At 30.2% G+C, this 17,916-nt stretch overlaps 4 protein-coding genes and 1 long non-coding RNA gene across 5 annotated transcripts in view; 1 reads left to right on the top strand and 4 right to left on the bottom strand.

Annotated features, from left to right (window-relative positions):
• Positions 1-17,916, top strand: part of LOC148226975 (uncharacterized) — a 135,318-nt gene that overhangs the window by 29,231 nt on the left and 88,171 nt on the right. The gene's annotated exons all lie outside the window — the stretch shown is intronic.
• Positions 1-17,916, bottom strand: part of LOC148226978 (uncharacterized) — an 86,667-nt gene that overhangs the window by 2,520 nt on the left and 66,231 nt on the right. The window contains exons 2-4 of the mRNA XM_088201191.1: positions 461-606; positions 204-371; positions 13-132 (exon numbers count right to left, since the gene is read on the bottom strand). Of these exons, the coding sequence (XP_088057317.1) occupies positions 13-132; positions 204-371; positions 461-559 (387 nt within the window). The 5' untranslated portion in view covers positions 560-606. The remainder of the gene's footprint in view (positions 1-12; positions 133-203; positions 372-460; positions 607-17,916) is intronic.
• LOC148226989 (uncharacterized) lies at positions 1,973-4,209 on the bottom strand. The gene is made up of 8 exons (XM_088202491.1): positions 4,116-4,209; positions 3,924-4,052; positions 3,731-3,859; positions 3,487-3,668; positions 3,222-3,408; positions 2,900-3,160; positions 2,515-2,830; positions 1,973-2,449 (listed from the first exon to the last, which is right to left on the bottom strand). The coding sequence occupies exons 1-8, from the start codon at positions 4,128-4,130 to the stop codon at positions 2,325-2,327; spliced, it is 1,344 nt and encodes a 447-aa protein (XP_088058617.1). The 5' UTR covers positions 4,131-4,209; the 3' UTR covers positions 1,973-2,324.
• Rpt1 (26S proteasome regulatory subunit Rpt1) lies at positions 5,708-8,543 on the bottom strand. Its single transcript, XM_088202508.1, has 8 exons — positions 8,383-8,543; positions 8,173-8,210; positions 7,928-8,101; positions 6,770-7,078; positions 6,576-6,708; positions 6,287-6,510; positions 6,018-6,226; positions 5,708-5,941 (listed from the first exon to the last, which is right to left on the bottom strand). The coding sequence occupies exons 1-8, from the start codon at positions 8,456-8,458 to the stop codon at positions 5,797-5,799; spliced, it is 1,308 nt and encodes a 435-aa protein (XP_088058634.1). The 5' UTR covers positions 8,459-8,543; the 3' UTR covers positions 5,708-5,796.
• Positions 10,244-16,813, bottom strand: Polr1B (RNA polymerase I subunit Rpl135). The gene is made up of 17 exons (XM_088202271.1): positions 16,665-16,813; positions 16,273-16,602; positions 15,140-15,379; positions 14,899-15,071; positions 14,582-14,831; positions 14,357-14,512; positions 13,553-13,719; positions 13,277-13,485; positions 13,010-13,197; positions 12,786-12,939; positions 12,567-12,657; positions 12,298-12,493; positions 12,025-12,239; positions 11,813-11,954; positions 11,380-11,586; positions 10,953-11,321; positions 10,244-10,466 (listed from the first exon to the last, which is right to left on the bottom strand). Exons 1-17 carry the CDS (start codon positions 16,734-16,736, stop codon positions 10,257-10,259), a joined length of 3,369 nt encoding a protein of 1,122 aa, XP_088058397.1. The 5' UTR covers positions 16,737-16,813; the 3' UTR covers positions 10,244-10,256.

Raw genomic sequence — 17,916 nt, 5'->3', positions numbered from 1 at the left:
TATAATACATACGACATTAATTGAAATATTTTCGATTTGGAAACGTAGAATTATCGTCCAAATAAGACCGAGGATTAAATCAGGATCACCATCATAAACGTTTTCTGCACTGATCGATTGTAAATTTAATCCCTGAAAATTAATGTATATTCATATATAATATATTATACTTTATTAAAATAATTATCTTTTATTTAACATACCTTATGTTTTATAAAAGCAAGACAATTATTGATATTTTCAATCTTGAAGATTTTCATCTGACTCTTATGGAAAGATGCTATATTTTCTCCACTAAGGTATTCCAGTAGCTTCAACAGAATTTTACCATCCCTCAAATCATTATATAAATCATCTAAATGAAGGCCGATCTAAAACATTTTAAATTACATTATAAGTGTTTTAGCATTTTTTTAGGTATATAGTATATACGTATATATATATATATATAGTTACATACATTACGTAGCTGATGATTAATCCATTTTGTAAAAACTTTTTTCTGTTCTATAGATCGCTCCTTTTGTAGCTTAAATATATTTTGCTCGTAATTGAGCATGGTGCTTTGTTATTTTTTAATAAAACTATTGAAACTTGAAACACAACCTTAAAAATTAGTGGATAATTTGGAACTGATATAACAAAAATATCTAATGACTTAGTTATGTGTTGATTATCGCCTTATACTTAACTGATAATATAAAAAACATGATATCAAATAATGTTATCAGCGTTTTAAAAATACCTATGATTGAATAAATTGTTCATATTAATAAATATTAGCAACGATTTTTTTTCCACATCAATTACGGAAAAATAATAAATTTTAAAATATGAATTTAATAAATATGATTTAATATATGTTAGATATATGTATATCTATCTAATATATACAACAAATATACATTGATATATATTTATTTAAAGCTGCAACAATTTTTTGACATGAACACAGATAAGTTCCAGTCACTGCGACATCTTTTACAAATTTTATACTGCAGGGATTGGCAACGATTTTAGCTTTAAGAAACTACGAATGTGCATTATGTATATGTTTTATGCAATTAGTGTAACCCGACATCAACAATCAACATAAATTATATATATATATATATATATATATATATATATATATATATATATATATATATATATATATATATATATATATATATATATATATATATATATATATATATATATATATATATATATATATATATATATATATATATATATATATATATATATATATATATATATATATATATATATATATATATATATATATATATATATATATATATATATATATATATATATATATATATATATATATATATATATATATATATATATATATATATATATATATATATATATATATATATATATATATATATATATATATATATATATATATATATATATATATATATATATATATATATATATATATATATATATATATATATATATATATATATATATATATATATATATATATATATATATATATATATATATATATATATATATATATATATATATATATATATATATATATATATATATATATATATATATATATATATATATATTCAGAGCAGCACATTTCTCAATAGAATAATATTTCTTATCTGCAAGAGGAATGTATTAAGAAAAGGCTTATATATTGTACAGACGATTTACGTTCTGTACAATACGTTAGTTAGTAGCGTTCTCGAATATGGTTCTATTGTCTGGAATTGAAGCGAAGCTAAGTACTCATTGTTGATGGAGAGCATTTAGAGAAATATTATCAGATATCTACAAGATCAAATATGGATCGTATTCGTATTTATATCCTAATGCCTTTTTGCTAAGAGCGTTGGGATAATATACATTGTAATCTCAATGTAGCTTGTATTGAAGTTTTGCAGATGCTGATGGATGGTGTCGATAATACATTGATGGTCGGCAATTTTTAGCTGCGGACTATAGTGCCCTAGATAGTTGTAATTGATTAGCCCTCAAGAACGCTCTACCTACACGAGATAAAAATATGTTTTCAGCGATTGTCACGAGGTGCTGGAACAATTTATGTAGGATGTTGCACATTTATTTTTGGTTTACACCACAATATTTTTTTTAAACTTTGTATTTACTATTTAAATTATATAAATTATATTCTTTATTTATATTATATTTATATTACAAATTAAGAATACACACATGTCATAATTAATATTAACAAAGTTAAATTACACAGAGTCAATCCACATAAATAATAATGGTTACTAATAAAATATTACTGTTACACTCGCAAATAAGTATTATAAGCTTTATTTTTTCGCTGAAGAGATATGCCGGGGAATTGTCGATTTGATGTGACTGTAAAGACTACTTCTCTTCTTGATTTCAACTTCCTTTTCAGATTGTACGCTCGGTGATTTCTTACACTTTAACACTGTTGATAGAAAATTTTAATATTAAATCCAATAAAATTGGTATAGTTCATTAAAATGCGATTACATGATGAAGTTTTTTCGTTCAGAGATTTATACGAGCCCAATAGTTGATGACCAAACATCCCGGAAGTGATTTTTTTGCTCCCAACAACGGAAAAAGTTGGACTTATGGATGATGATATGGTAGAGATTTTCTTCGGTATGTTTCGTTTCAATGAGTTTTTTATTCCAGTGGGACTAGTTTTGTAGCTCAAACGCTTCTTTAATGTAGTGTTAGTTGTTTTGGACTCTTGGATTCGACTCAAATTCGGACTGGACACGTACGGTAAAATAGATCTTGACGAAACGGTAGAACCTGATCTTGGTCTCGCTTCGAATGTCTGAAAGTATAATTAAGTAATTAACAAGTATTACTAAATTGTATATATAACCATTTTTATTCATATCACTTTGATATTTGATATCTTTGATACGTTCAAAACACACGAAGATTTGTCTTCTTGATCAAAATCTTGCTCTATCGCTTTAATGCATTCGTGAATCAACATCGCTAACTCTTCATTCATCTTTTCTGCTTGATGAAGATTGAGAAGGACTACAGGAGGTGCTTTTTGAACTGGACTCGAAGTTCTAGCCGGTGTAGCAGAATATTTAAGATTATCAGTAGGACTTGTAGTATATGTGTTTTGCCTCACTACACAATTAACCTTCTAGAATAATGTTTTATAATTAATAATAAAGTAAATTAATATAAAAAGACATTCAATATACATTTTTATTGTCCTTCTCGATGATTTTCTCTTGAGTCTTATTAATTTCTAGATTAGATTCTTCAATACTCATTTTTTGTGACGGACTCAAAGCTCTCGGTTCCGGTAGCGCTCCTATATTTTGAGCATCGCTGAGAGTATCTAAAGAACGATAGCGGTTTGGAGTATCTGCTTTTATCTTTATAGTTCTAAGAAAAATACATTATTAAAAATAAAGTGTGCAATCACTTTAATATTACAACAACATCTGCATTTATAAAATTTACATTCTCGGCGGCGATACGTATAAACACGTAGAACTTGCAGACAAATTTGTTGTGATTTTGTGAGATATGTTATTATTTTCAACCGGTTTTTGATGCATCATTTCAAGCATTTTACCCATTTCGCTATTAATATGTCCCGATACAAGTTTCGGTAATGAATTATAAAATCCCAAATTGATTTCCTAAAAATATGCATTTATTAACTTTATTATCTGATCATATAATTGTATAATATATTCTTTACTGATTTAGAAATGTGTATTCCTCCGCTCGTCCCTGACATCTCCCACTTGTTGATTTCGTCATCGTCATCAAGTTTTGGACAATCGCACTCAGATTGTTTTGACTCCAACGTTACTTTTACCCCCGACGTCTATTGAATACACATACTTTTAAATATTTTATCTATTAAAAAAAAATCAAGAAAATATACTCACATTACATTTGAGTTGAATGGTCTTGCCATTTTTATCATCAAAGTCATTGGATTCTTTGTAAACGTCTTTGATGACGAAACCAACGGCTTGCAATATGTTGCACAGATCTAATATGTCCAATTTGAGGTACTAAAATATTTTGGAGGTAACTTGAATAAGGAATATCAGGGGTTTATTACTGATATATTATACCTTTTCTGTATCCATATTGTTAAAAAGCAAATTTTATATTTTTTAGTAAATAATAAAAGTTACATTAATCTCCGTATACAATTGTTACAGTTATAAACTACCTTACAATTGTTACAATCTAGCAACACTATAAATGTTTTAATATGCGAAAAATCAAAATCATATGATTTAATTTATTAATAGTATTATACCCATTGAAAAATCAACATACAGTACATAAAAGTAGTATAAATTGACGTTAAGGTCTTTGGATTTAATATTGCTGAAAATTTTCTCATGTAAAATAATTAAATTTAAAAGTATAGATTTAATCTTAAATAATTATTGTATTTAAAAAAAATATACAGTATATTCTTATATACATATATAGATCTGATTATCTCTTTTATTATATTAACAGGTTAATTATAACAATAAAATCAAAATAAAAGCAATATCATTGATAAAAAAAGATTGATAATTACATGTTATATGTGGATTGAAATTATGTACATACAATTATATGCGTACAACAACATATAATATATGCTGTACAACAACTTTTCACTTTTTTGCCACAAAGATCACTCATATTATTTTTGGTACTTGTTAGTAAGCACAGCGCTACACTCAAAAATCACCAATTGTTACTTCCTACAGCATTCCTGTGATTCTGTTCAAACCCAACTTAAGCAAATATAATGGTATAAAGCAGGGCTGTGGAGTCAATGAAAATTTTTCTCGACTCCATCTTCGACTTCGATACCGACTTTTTCGCAAGGTCCGACTCAGACTTAAAATTTTAAAAATCCGATAAGATAATCTTAAAATATTAAATTTATTTTATTTATTTATTTTCATGTAAATAACAACAAAGAAGAAAGAACAAAAAATAAATATAATTATTTTCTGACTGCTCACATACTTAATTTAATCAATAATATATTCGATAATCCGTGATTCAAATGGAATTAGATCTTAAAATAACAATTGCTTTTAAACTTTTGTTTACTTCATATTACCGACTTAAAACGCATGGCGCACGACGAACAATTAAAAAATTATTGGTCAGGGTGGAAAGGGTTAAAAATGAGTCGGAGTCGGTCGATTTTTTACGACTCCGACTCCGCTTACAATACTCCAGCTCCACAGCCCTGGTATAAAAGTTAATGTTTAGTTTAGGTTTACCCTTGAACATTATATTTTAAAAACGTATTTATGTCATTAATGTATAACATAGAGTAGAGGGCCCAGGTTGCACCCTTGAGGAACTCCTGTAGGGGTAAAATATTCTTTCGACAATCAGCCACTATGCTACAAACTGTCTACGATCGCTCAAATAACTCGAGAATAACTGAGTTAAATCATCCGAGCAACCGAGGTTCGACAATTTTTTTAATAATAACCCATGACAAACCTTGCCTTCTCAAAATCTATATATACAATGTCTACTTGAATTCCCGCATTGAGAGTTTGTCACCATTACAGTGTATGTATAATTTTATACTTTTGGCCGTCATGATGTGTTAGGTTAACCTGTCATGATGGTCTTAATTTTAATAAATAAACAAATGTATTTAAAAAAAATGTTAGTTTTCTAAATAATAAACTGATTCTATGATATATTTTATTTAAAAAATCCACAAAATTATTTTATTTTATATATATATATATATATAGACGATATATTAAAAAAGAGAAATTAATTGTAAGTCATATATCTTGGAGTGGCCGAGAACTTGGCATACGACTTGATGACTTTATTGACAGCCTCCAGGAAGTCCTTTTCGGTCGCAACTTTCCTGCGAGCTCTGATAGCAAACATACCGGCTTCGGTACAAACGGATCTAAAAATAAAACGATTTTTAATGACAAAGTTGAATTTAAACATAAATAAAAATCAAATGTTGTATAGATAATAACCTAATTTCTGCACCGGTTGAATTAGGACAAAGCCTAGCGAGCAGATCGAAACGAATGTCTCTCTCGACGCTCATAGATCTGGCGTGGATTCTGAATATGTGCGTTCTACCTTCGAGATCTGGTAAACCGAATTCTACTTTACGATCCAATCTTCCGGGACGCATCAGAGCTGGATCGAGCGTATCGGGACGATTGGTTGCCATGAGTACCTTTAAAACGAATTTGATTAAAAACGAGCTGCCGAATTATATGACTTTTAGATTTAATACCTTAATGTTGCCACGGGGATCGAAACCGTCGAGTTGGTTGATCAACTCCAACATGGTTCTTTGGACTTCGTTATCGCCTCCGGCTCCGTCGTCGAACCTAGCTCCTCCGATTGCATCAATTTCGTCAAAGAATATGAGACACGCTTTTTTGCTGCGGGCCATTTCGAATAACTCTCGAACCATTCTAGCGCCTTCTCCTACATACTTTTGAACCAGCTCGGATCCTAATAAATAAATTGATTGTATTATACGATTCAATTTAAATAATTAGCTCTCGTAGATAACTAACCTATGACTCTGATAAAGCATGCGTCAGTTCTGTTGGCGACGGCTCTCGCACATAAGGTTTTGCCAGTACCAGGGGGACCGAATAATAAGACTCCTTTAGGCGGCTCAATACCCAACTTGACGAATTTCTCAGGCTAAAAACGAAATTTAATTAATTCACATGAGTCGCATTGCATTAACAACATTGTAACTTACGTGCAAAAGTGGCGTTTCGACGACTTCTCGCAACTTTTCAATCTGTTCCTTACAGCCACCTACGTCACTGTATGTGACATCGGGTTTATCTTCGACTTGCATCATCGTCACAGTAGGATCGATCTTCGGAGGTAACGGTATGTGAATTTGATACTTATTACGATCGACTCCAACTCTCATTCCTTCTTCAATATCCGTGGGAGCTACAGAATCGGCCAAATCGACAACAAACTTAGCAAACTGCTTAACGTTGATGATGTATTTTGGATTATCGGAATCTGCGTTTATGATCTTAGTACATCTAGCAACCTTAAAGTATATAAAATGTTATTATACATACATAATTATCTTCATACCATATAAGTTATGACTTGGATCAATATTCTTAATTTTAAGCTATTAAACAATATTTTAAATATTAACCACTTGAGTGATTTGCCCGAATACAATTCGGGTAGGTCTTTTGCTGTCACACTGATTTGCCCGAACTGGACTCGGGCATATCGTACATGAAACTTTTTATAGTGATTTGACCGAATCCAGCTTGGGTCATTCCCCCACCAGTCTAGACTGACAGGTGTCGTAATTTGAAGGACGCGAGTGGCAAAAAAATAAGAAGAGAAACCCGAACCTACTGCCCTGATTGTAATGTAGGGTTATGTATGGAATGTTTCAAAATATTCCATACAAAAAAAGAATACTAATTTTTTATGTAAGTTTCAGTTTTTAGGTAATGTTTGATTCAAATAAAATATGTTTGATGAAAATTAATCTTTTTCTTCGTTGTTTCAGAAATTACACTGTTTTATATTTTTTTCCTTATATTGTTTATTTGTATTGTATACTAAATTATATTTTTTTCTTTATTTAAGTTTCTTTAAGTTTTTACGTAATGTTTGATTCAAATAAAATATGTTTGATGAAAATTAAACTTTTTTTTCCTTTGTTCTTTTTCTTTCTTTCCTAATATTGTTTATTTGTGTTTTATACTGATTTATTAAATTAAAAATATAATAAAAAAAACATATTAGTGAAAAAAAAGGGTGGCTTTTTTTGACCCACTTTTTTCCAACGGGTTGACCACAGAAGTGGTTAATAAATTATTAATCCTGATCTTATAAAAACGATACGAAGTTAATAAATAAAATAAATAATAACCTGCAATGGCTGTTCATTTTGTAACGTTTGCTTATCAGCTGCTAAATCCCATAAAGCCGGAGGAGCCAATCCGGTATCTGATTCTTTAATACCAGTCAATTCGTTCACTAATTTGATGACAGTTTGGATATCATCTTCGATAGCTTTGATGCTCTTCGTGTATTGCCCTTGTCCCTGTATAAATAATCACATATTATTATATAATCCTGTATTATTATTGTAAACTATAATATATGCATACATACATATGACTTCAATAGAGCAATGTCTCCTTCATCGAGAGCTGCAAATATAAAAAAATATTGATGGAAATCACGCTTTTGAATACTTATACATGTATTTAATAGTTTCGAGCTATGTTACTGTCAACTTAATGAAAAAAGAAATGCTTGACAGAACATAAAACTGTGGATGATATGCAAGTTTACAAATTATTTGCATCGAGCCATATTTACATTTGATCTCCTTCTCTGGTTCTTCTTTATTGTCTGATTTAGTTTTTCGCATATCATCTCCGAGGTGATCAGGCATTTTGACAGCGTTCTCAAAGCCAGCAAAGAAGCACCGAAGAATAACCAGTCAGACCGTTGGCCTAAACGCGAATCTTGTGGACCAGGTGATCCAAACCGGGATTGCCATTGAAAAAATTATCTACAGTTATTATTAATTCGTTGTGTCGTTAATTTAACAATATTTTCCATTTAAAACTAATTTCAATTAGTACATGCAAATATTTTCTATACTAAGCCTTTTCAATTAAATAAATACAGAAGCGCACCCAAGACTAGCCCTAGGTTATTCATCACCGAAGCCCAAAACTAAATTTGCCTTTCCCCTACTTATTATCGTCAAATAAATCATGTTTTATAGGAGAGAATAAAAACTAAATTTCTTTTTTAATTACAAAGAAATACCTTATTTAATATGTTTTAAATAGAAACATTAAATATTGAAACGCAATAAATACACCTAAAAACAAATACAAAATAAAAAACACCATTGGTCGTTTTCAGGCAATATTTTACATTAGCTGTTTTTTTGATAAAGCTTTACTTTTTTATAATATTTATTCACAATTTTCTCATATTTGTCGCTTAAGCTTAATATTCTTGAAAATATTAAACATATAAGCATGCATGCAATAAAAATATTAAAAATATACAGAATTATTCGATTCGAGTTTCCTATGCTGGCAGTACTGTAAATCAGACAACTGTCAATAATCACGCGTGTTCATTGTATTTTGGATCAGGACTTGCACCTACACCCGTATAAAATTCAGATAACCCAAGAACTGAAGCACAGAGACCATGGACAACGAATGAATTACGTAGATTGGGTATTAGAACAACAAAAAGTTGATACTGGTTTTTCAAATAAAATCTTCTCCGATGAGACACATTGCCACTTCTTTTGGTTTGTTAATAAGCAAAATTTGCCACATATGGGTCGAAGAAAATCTTCATGTGGTTCAAGAGAGAGCATCACGTGCCCAAAAAGTGACTGCTTGGTGCACATTGTGGTTAGGCGGCATCATTGGACCTTACTTTTTTGAAAACGAACTCTAGCAGTTAAAAGTAACCGCTATAGGTGCATGATAATCGATTATTTTTGACGCAAAATCGAAGCTATTGACATAGACAACACGTGGTTCTAACAAGATGGTGCGGCGCAACTTGCCACACATCGGGTTCAACGTTGAATATTTTGCGTAAAAAGTTGCCAGGCCGTATTTCACGTTTTGGTGACGCCGCTAAAATCATGCGATTTAACGCTATTGGGTTTTTTGTGGAGTTACGCTAAGGTCCGTATTCATGCAACGAAACGTTGGAACACCTAAAAACCAACATCTGCCAAGTCATTGCCGAGATACCGCCCGAAATGTACGAAGAAGTCGAAAATTACATCGAAAGGATTGGTTTGTGCAAAAGATCCAGAGGCGGCCATTTAATTCTTTATTTTTTCATAGTCAATGAAATACATTAAATGTTCGATTAATAAAAATAAATCCTTAAATTGTTTTTAAATATTCGGAAACTGAAGTTGGATCACCTTTCAAATACCAATTTTATAAATGAATAACATTAATTTTCATCGTTTAAGACACCTTCATTGTCTATTTCAGTGTATTATTGTCTGATGGTAAAATAATAAAATAAGAAAAGTAACAAGTGTGCGATCACCAGTACAAATACAAATTAACAGATGTTTGACAAACATACTCTATTTAATATTTTGTAAGCTTCTCTTACAGCGAATATATTTTTTTTAAATAATTTTATTCATATTCTTATTTCAATGAAGAATAAAAAAACATTTTTATTAAAAATTATTTATTTTCAAAGTTGATTCTTAAATTTATATTAACACAAGCCATTTGGGTTACAAAATATTTATACACATAAGGTATGTCTATTTCGGCAATTTTACTCTTTTTCATGCACAGTCTGCATTTATCTGTTATTTCAGATTGATTTCCCTGCTTGTGAATTATCATCATAGGACCAAGCAACGTTCCACATTCCATACACACTAGACACTAGAAAAATAAACATAAAATTAAATCAAAATAACATAACATGTTAGATGCTAAAATTGCATTTAGAGCGATTATCACTTTCACATAGTAGCGATGAGCGCGACAACCATTTACTGTTATTTGTAATTTAAGTGAAAAAATATTTATAAAAAAAAAAAATGTGAATGTGCATTTACCTCACTTGCCGTAACTTTGGTTCTGGACATTACTATCCCTAAATTAATTATTTATTATAAATCTTCCATTGCAATAAGAGTTATTACAATACTACTAAGTAAGTAGTGAAACACCAGACTGATATGAAAGTTCGTAAATCAGTGACAACTATTCTATTAATTATTATTACAACTTACAATTATTAGATATCACTATATATGACATAGCTAGATATTATTTTAACTACTCATCTGTGAGATTAGGAAAATCTAGGAAAACCTAATCTGTGATAGAAATTGAAAAATATTAGACATAAATATGAGCACATACCCTCGTTTTATCGGAACAGTGAAACAGTCTATCTTGCAGCATAAACGATGCACCGTGAGAAATAAGACTGTCGCGTTCCATCTCACCGAAGCGAACTCCGCCGCCTCTTCTTCTTCCTTTGACCGGTTGCCTCATTATTGCATCCATAGTGCCGGTGGATCTCACTTGCCATTTATCCGATACCATATGTCGCAGCCTTTGATAGTGTACAACTCCAAAAAATATATCGGCATTCATCTCTCTTCCGTCCACACCGCTGTACATTCTTTCTGTTCCGTAATAATTGTATCCTCCGGCTTCCAACATTTTACCAAAATAATCGATGGCAGTGTCTTCCTCGTTGAATATGAATGGAGTAGCGTCGTGAAACTAAATATAATTATAATTAATATGATTTTAAATATGGGATGCGAATTAGATGACGTACCAGTCCGTGAACGGAGCCAGATTTTCCAGCCATCGTTTCTATCATCATAGCTATGGTCATACGAGATGGAAATCCGTGAGGATTGAACACAATGTCCGGAATGAGACCTGATTCCGTAAAAGGCAAATCTTCGGCAGGCCATTTTTGAGAACAGATACCTTTTTGTCCAGCTCTCGAAGCAAATTTGTCGCCAACCGATGGATTACGCTAAAGTTTTGAAAAATGGTTAGCAAGTTTAATTTATAATGAAAATATTTTATAGCTAATTAGAAAAGTATTCCTCTTTCTTTACACATTTTCATTATTTGATTACATATGTGATAGATTTTCTAGAATTCATTAGCGAAAAAGTAAAGGATAGTGTTTTATATAACTAGCATTAAAATATTTCCTTGAAGTATTCATCATGCAATTTGATAAAAAATATACTTACAGGTACTCTTACAGATATGCAAGCCTTTCTCGGTACATTGTTCTGAGCAAAATCTCCACACATACGAACGTTATCCACATAACACGCTTCTTGTCCGTGATATTTACTAGTTTTATATTTACCGTCTTGGATGTCCAGATAACTAAAAACACAGCAATAATTATTATATTTTTTATAAAGATAGATCTATTAAGATCGATGTTATTCAATACCAATAAAAAGGCGAATCTGGTTCAATCCTCGCACCAATAAAAGGTAGACCGTCTGTATCGAGCCACGTACTCAACGTTTCTTTAGCAGGATCTCTACAAAAGAACGATCCTATGTTCTTTAGTTCAATGAACTCTGATTTGTGTATAGAGCCATAAGCAAATCCTCGTTCATACGCCGATTTATTAATGATCATGGCATCTTCCATGTCGTAACCCTAAAATTGAATATAATCATAAACAGCTAGATAAAAATAGATCTAAATAAAAACTAACCGTGTATGATATAACAGCGACTATAGCATTAGTTCCCATGGCGAAATCATCTAATTGTATGTTATCGTAATGAGCCGGTTTAAATAACGGAGAAGCAGGCGTCTGAAGCCGATAAAGCTTAGTCTCCGATTGTATGTTCCATGTGTGGCAAGGAGTTCCCATTGTTTGCTTACCCATCTGACACTGATACATGTTCCTAAAATAAAATAAAATAATACAAATTAGACATTATAAAACTCATGTAAGTTTATATTTTAAACAAAAAATACCTAGGAGATTGATTGCAGTCCGGCATTGGTATCAATTGAGCTAAATTGCTCATGAACGAAGTCTTCGAGAGTTCCATATGAGTTGTCACATCTATTGAAACATTTAGTAATAAAATATTATGATTGTATAATAATTAGCTAATTTGGAATAGATGGTGTCTATTTTTGAGCTGGGTCTTAGGGAGCAACTATGCAAAATTGTATAGGTAATTAACTAACCTTTATGTATTTCATTGGCTGTAATGGCAATGTCCATATAAACTTGCTCAAATGTACCGATCAGTTCTAATTTATTTACCGATAAATTGATAACGGGTCTCATCATTCTAGCTGAACTCGTGAATAAGAATAACCCTGCGTATTGAGCAGATATCTGCAATTATAGTTTTTTTTTTTATGAAAATGAATAATTATTATTACTATGATCATTAATCAAAACTCACTTTCTTTTTAGGTACTAATGCAATCTCCAACGTGAAAGGCACATCTTTTCCTTCGATTTTGTATACTCTCAATTTATCTCTGACTTTGAAGATTATATTTTGCGGTATGTTACCTATTAACCGTCCATCCAAAAGTACAGGATACTTGAATAAATTGTCTGAATCTAAGGTCGATAGTGGAATCATGCCTGGAAACAAAATCATAATAAGAAATCTGAACTTTAGCAATCTTTCGTCGAAAGGACTTTTATAAAATACAATATTTACCTAAGCACACAAGGATATGTGGTATATTTTTTACTTTAGTACTTTCTGGAGATTGAGTGATTTGGCATTGCATGGTCAAGTGATTCAAGAGACCACAAGGAGCTCCATCGGGTGTGTGAACGGGACAAATAAATCCCCAAGCGTCTGGAAGCAGCTGCCTAGCTTCAGTTGTTCTCATCTCCATGAAAAAAGAACCACGATGCACTGCCCTAAAAAATAATCATAAAATAAGTTTACAATCTAAAATGTAGACGTAACAAACGATGAGTTACTAACTTAAAATTAGACATGTATCTCATCTTATTAATGTTGTCCAATATGATCGTCAAGCCTTTGTCTTGCATCAGACCCAAGCCTGTGTTTGATTTTATATTGCCGCTCGAAAGGAAAGCTTCCAACATGTACATTGAACTCAAGTGTTTAACGACGTTAGCTACTTCTTTCTAAAAAAAATATTTATAATTAGTTTTCATATTGATAAAAAGAGTAAAATTTATTATAAAATACTAAGGGCGTTTCGTGCGAGATTATGAGCATTTTGAGCAAAACAAGAGACTATTGGATGATGGTGTTTTTATTTTTGACAACGGTAACTCGGAAGTTCCTGGTGTACTACAGAAGACTACAGTATCTAAGTCTAGAGATGAATTTTAGAGATGTAGATTTCTTTTGGGCTTGCTTTTTTTCAGGGGAAAATAATTTTGATGTGGGTGTGGTAAGAATTTATATTACATTACATTAATATAATTCATGATACTATTTTTAAAATAATTCATATGGCGTTCTCTATTAAAATATTGTTGCCAATTAAAATACAAGTAATTATTTAGTATCAAAAAATAACTATTAAAACTTTGGTTTCCTGTGATGTACACTGAGAGTACATGTCATTTTTTAATGTAAATATCTCTGTAAATATGTCAAATAAAAAATCATATTTTAGATATTACTCCGTAATACACTTACATATTAAATTAGGTAATTACATTCAAGCGGTTAACTACTATTTTGATTTTTTTAAAGTATGACACTAATTTTGATATTGACTTATTAAAATATTATATTGTTGAAATGATTTACCGAGTTCAGTTGAAAATTTTGATTAGTCCGAGCTTTTTTCATCAATTCGAATTTCATTGTGACGAGAGTGGACTGTAACTTTTCTTTCAAGACTTGCAAGTATAAATGTCCTCCAAGCAAAATCTCCTGCATCATTACAGCGTCAGTACCTTCAACCTGGAATGTATCAAAACATTATAGAATAATAAAAATAATATTAATCGAGATATAAATTTATTTACACACCTTACATTTCTCTTGTACCACATCAAATAACTTACGTGTCATGAAACACAACAGATTGAACTTATCCTCGTGGTTATCGAGATGTATGAGGAGACAGCGGTTAATGATAAAATCGGCGATTTCCAAATCGCTGATCCACGGAGCGAGTTCGTTCATTTTAGATTTAAACATTTTGCCTAAATATATCTTACATTGCAAATGAGTGTTAATTTTTTCCTCGTGCAACTCACGAAGCATATTTTGAACAGCCCTTGATTAAACAAATTTCATAAACAATTTATCGTCAATCAGCTATCAAATGCTAAATAGATAAATACCTTGTAAAGTAATAGTCTTCTTTATAACCTTGCGTTATGTGGTTATAAATATGTTCATCGGTAAAATCACATAAGCATTTCAGCATCAGAATCAGTGGTGCATAATACATGACTTTTTTATATGAAAACATTAATTTCACTGATCCGTCGGTTACAAAATGTAATACGTTATTCTAAAATTAACGTATGTAATAATCTTCGTCTATCTATTGTAAGGTTCAAAGAATAAATTTGTACTTACAAGTGAAGTTCGATCCAATGTCACACATCGAATCAAAATTCCTAGCTCCGAAAAGAGAATACCTCTTCCTTTCCAAGACGCACGCTTAATAGCAATAGGATAATTACTCCTAATCATCAATAACATCCTCACCAACTTTTCTAAGCCTTTAACGACAAAATATCCACCCCATTCTTGCTCGTGTTCCTTCACTTGTATCAATTCCGCAGGCGTCTTGCCGTTTAAGTTACATAAATCGGACTGAAAAGTATATTCATATATTATTATTTTATTTTATTTTATTAATTTATTTAGCTTAATAGCTAATCTTTACATCTAACAAATTTAGTAAACATATATAAAAATATATAAAAAATACATAACAGAAAGAAAAAATATACAATAATAAAGACTTAATATTATAATATTTTATTTCTATATGTACGAAGGTGTTTTTTTATTCCATTTATAAAACCCGTTATATTTTTGCTGTTTCGGATTTCTCTTGGAAGACTATTATATAAATTAAAACCTCCGTACATAATTCCCCTAGCCGTACTCGTTTTCTTATACTTAATTATTTTTAAATTTTCTTTATTTCTAGTATTATATTTATGTACATCTTTATTTCTTATTAAATACTTATTAAAATAGTGTGGTAACATATTATTTTCTAACTTATATATAAATACTAAAACATTCATACTCAATATTTCTTGAACATTCAACCATTCTAATCTATCAATCATACTTTTACAATTAGTTAATCTATTTTTATTTAAGATTACTCTCATTGCCCTATTTTGTAATTTTTGCAACATTTGTTTATCTAATTTATTCAACATATTTAAAAGTGTTGCACAATAATTAAAATGGGGCAATATTATACTATTGTAAATTAATTTTTTTGTATTTATACTTAATATATTTCTTAATCTAGATAATAAACCTATTTTTCTACTAATTTTTTTTAATATGTAATTACAATGTTCTTTAAAGTTTAATTTTGTATCAACAATTACTCCTAAATATTTTATATTATCCACTATTTCTATATTAGAGTTATTTATTACTATTTTGGTACTATCATCTAACACATTTTTATAATATAAAATAATAATAAAAACGATTAAAATGTTTCATTATTAAACTACCTTCAACATAATCGGAACGTCTCCAAAGTCCTTATCGATAATCGGCATCGAAACTCCGTCCAATGACCATCCAAATTTAGCTTCCAGCTTACCTTTATAGGTGCAGCCTCTTTGGCGGCATTCAGTGGGATATATGGTTGGATTATTAACTCCAATACTTCCAAGAGGCGCGCAAGGTTTAGAAATCCAAGCGTCTTCAACCCATAACTCAACGCGTTGGGCGTTTATTTCGAATTTTACGGGCGAAATGTCGCTAATGGCCATCTTTATGCCTTCTTTGATTATAAAATTAAAGGAATCTATATGGTGTTGACCCAAACCTTGCAAAAGCTGAAAGTTTTAATATGTATTAGATACGTAAGTATTGTTTAATAAACATATATGCAACTTACAGGGTTTTGTCTGTCAGGCGGTCTACCCATGGAATAAAGTAGATTTTTCCTGTCATTTTTTGATTCCGGCATTTTTGAAAGCACGTGTAATCAAACTGACAGTAGACAAACGGCAAATGTTACCATATGCAAAATGTTTTTACTTTAGTGTCAGAGCTGTAGAGTAGAGTCGCAATCAGAATCGCAGTCATAAAAATCGACCGACTCCGAACCCTTTTTATAATTTTCATTAACATATTGAGTGCGTTAAAGAGCGTTTATTTTCCGCGCTTAAAATAATCAAATCTGATTTAAGAGCTTCCGTAAACGCTGACTTATAAAAGCAATTATTTTTAAAGATCTAATTGAGTTTAAATCACGAATGGAAAAGATTAAATTTAGATTTGCTATTATTACAGATTTAAAATTAGATTTAGTCAACCTGGAAAAATGAAATTGATGAAAAAGCTTTTTACCCTTGCGATTGTAACTATTACATATTTTATTTTACTCTACTTTATTGTATCGTTTTTTTAATATTAATATTTTATTTTACTTAACGTATATTATGTATATTTTTATATTAAATTTTTATTTTGCACTTACTTTTTTGCAAATATCATTATAATAGGTTAATATTGGTTAATTATGTAGACGTAGCTTTTTTATGGTTATTAATTTTGGTTATAATTTGAAAATCGTTAATATTATTTTTATTGCTATCAATTAAATGCTGAAAAAATAATTTTATTCAAATCGGAGTCGGAGTTAAAGTCGGAGTTGGTAAAATTTAAACGACTCCACAGCCCTGCTTAAAATTTGTAAATGTGCTAAAACAATTTTTGATAATACATTGTCAATCGTTTTGACTATGCAGTAATATAATAATTATTATGTTTTTAATTTAATTAATTATTTAGTAACTTTATTAGAAGATTATAAATATGTACTAAACTTTATAGTATACTACTTGCCACAGTTAAAATAATCTTAAATTTTGTGACGCTTTGAATTATTCTGGGATTATATCACATTGTAAAGCTATTGTAAAGGCAAATGCTAGAATTTCAATCCTGCGCACAACCCAAACTCTTGCTCTCCTGTCCGCAATTTATTCTCAGATGATATTTTCTAGCTCAGGAAATAATGGTTGTCGACCTGATCCACACTTGCGCTTCTTAACATTTCCCTGGTCCGCCTGATGGCAAAGGTTATCGTATTTTATCTAAGGTTAAAATATTATTCACATTAGAATATTCACACAAAAAATAAA

Source organism: Plectrocnemia conspersa, unplaced genomic scaffold (assembly GCF_051122295.1).
Source record: "Plectrocnemia conspersa isolate PC_06_02 unplaced genomic scaffold, ASM5112229v1 ptg000013l, whole genome shotgun sequence".
In the NCBI taxonomy this organism is placed as follows: Eukaryota; Metazoa; Arthropoda; class Insecta; order Trichoptera; family Polycentropodidae; genus Plectrocnemia; species Plectrocnemia conspersa.
Note: the sequence above shows the minus strand (reverse complement) of the source record. Positions and strands in the feature narration are given on the sequence as shown.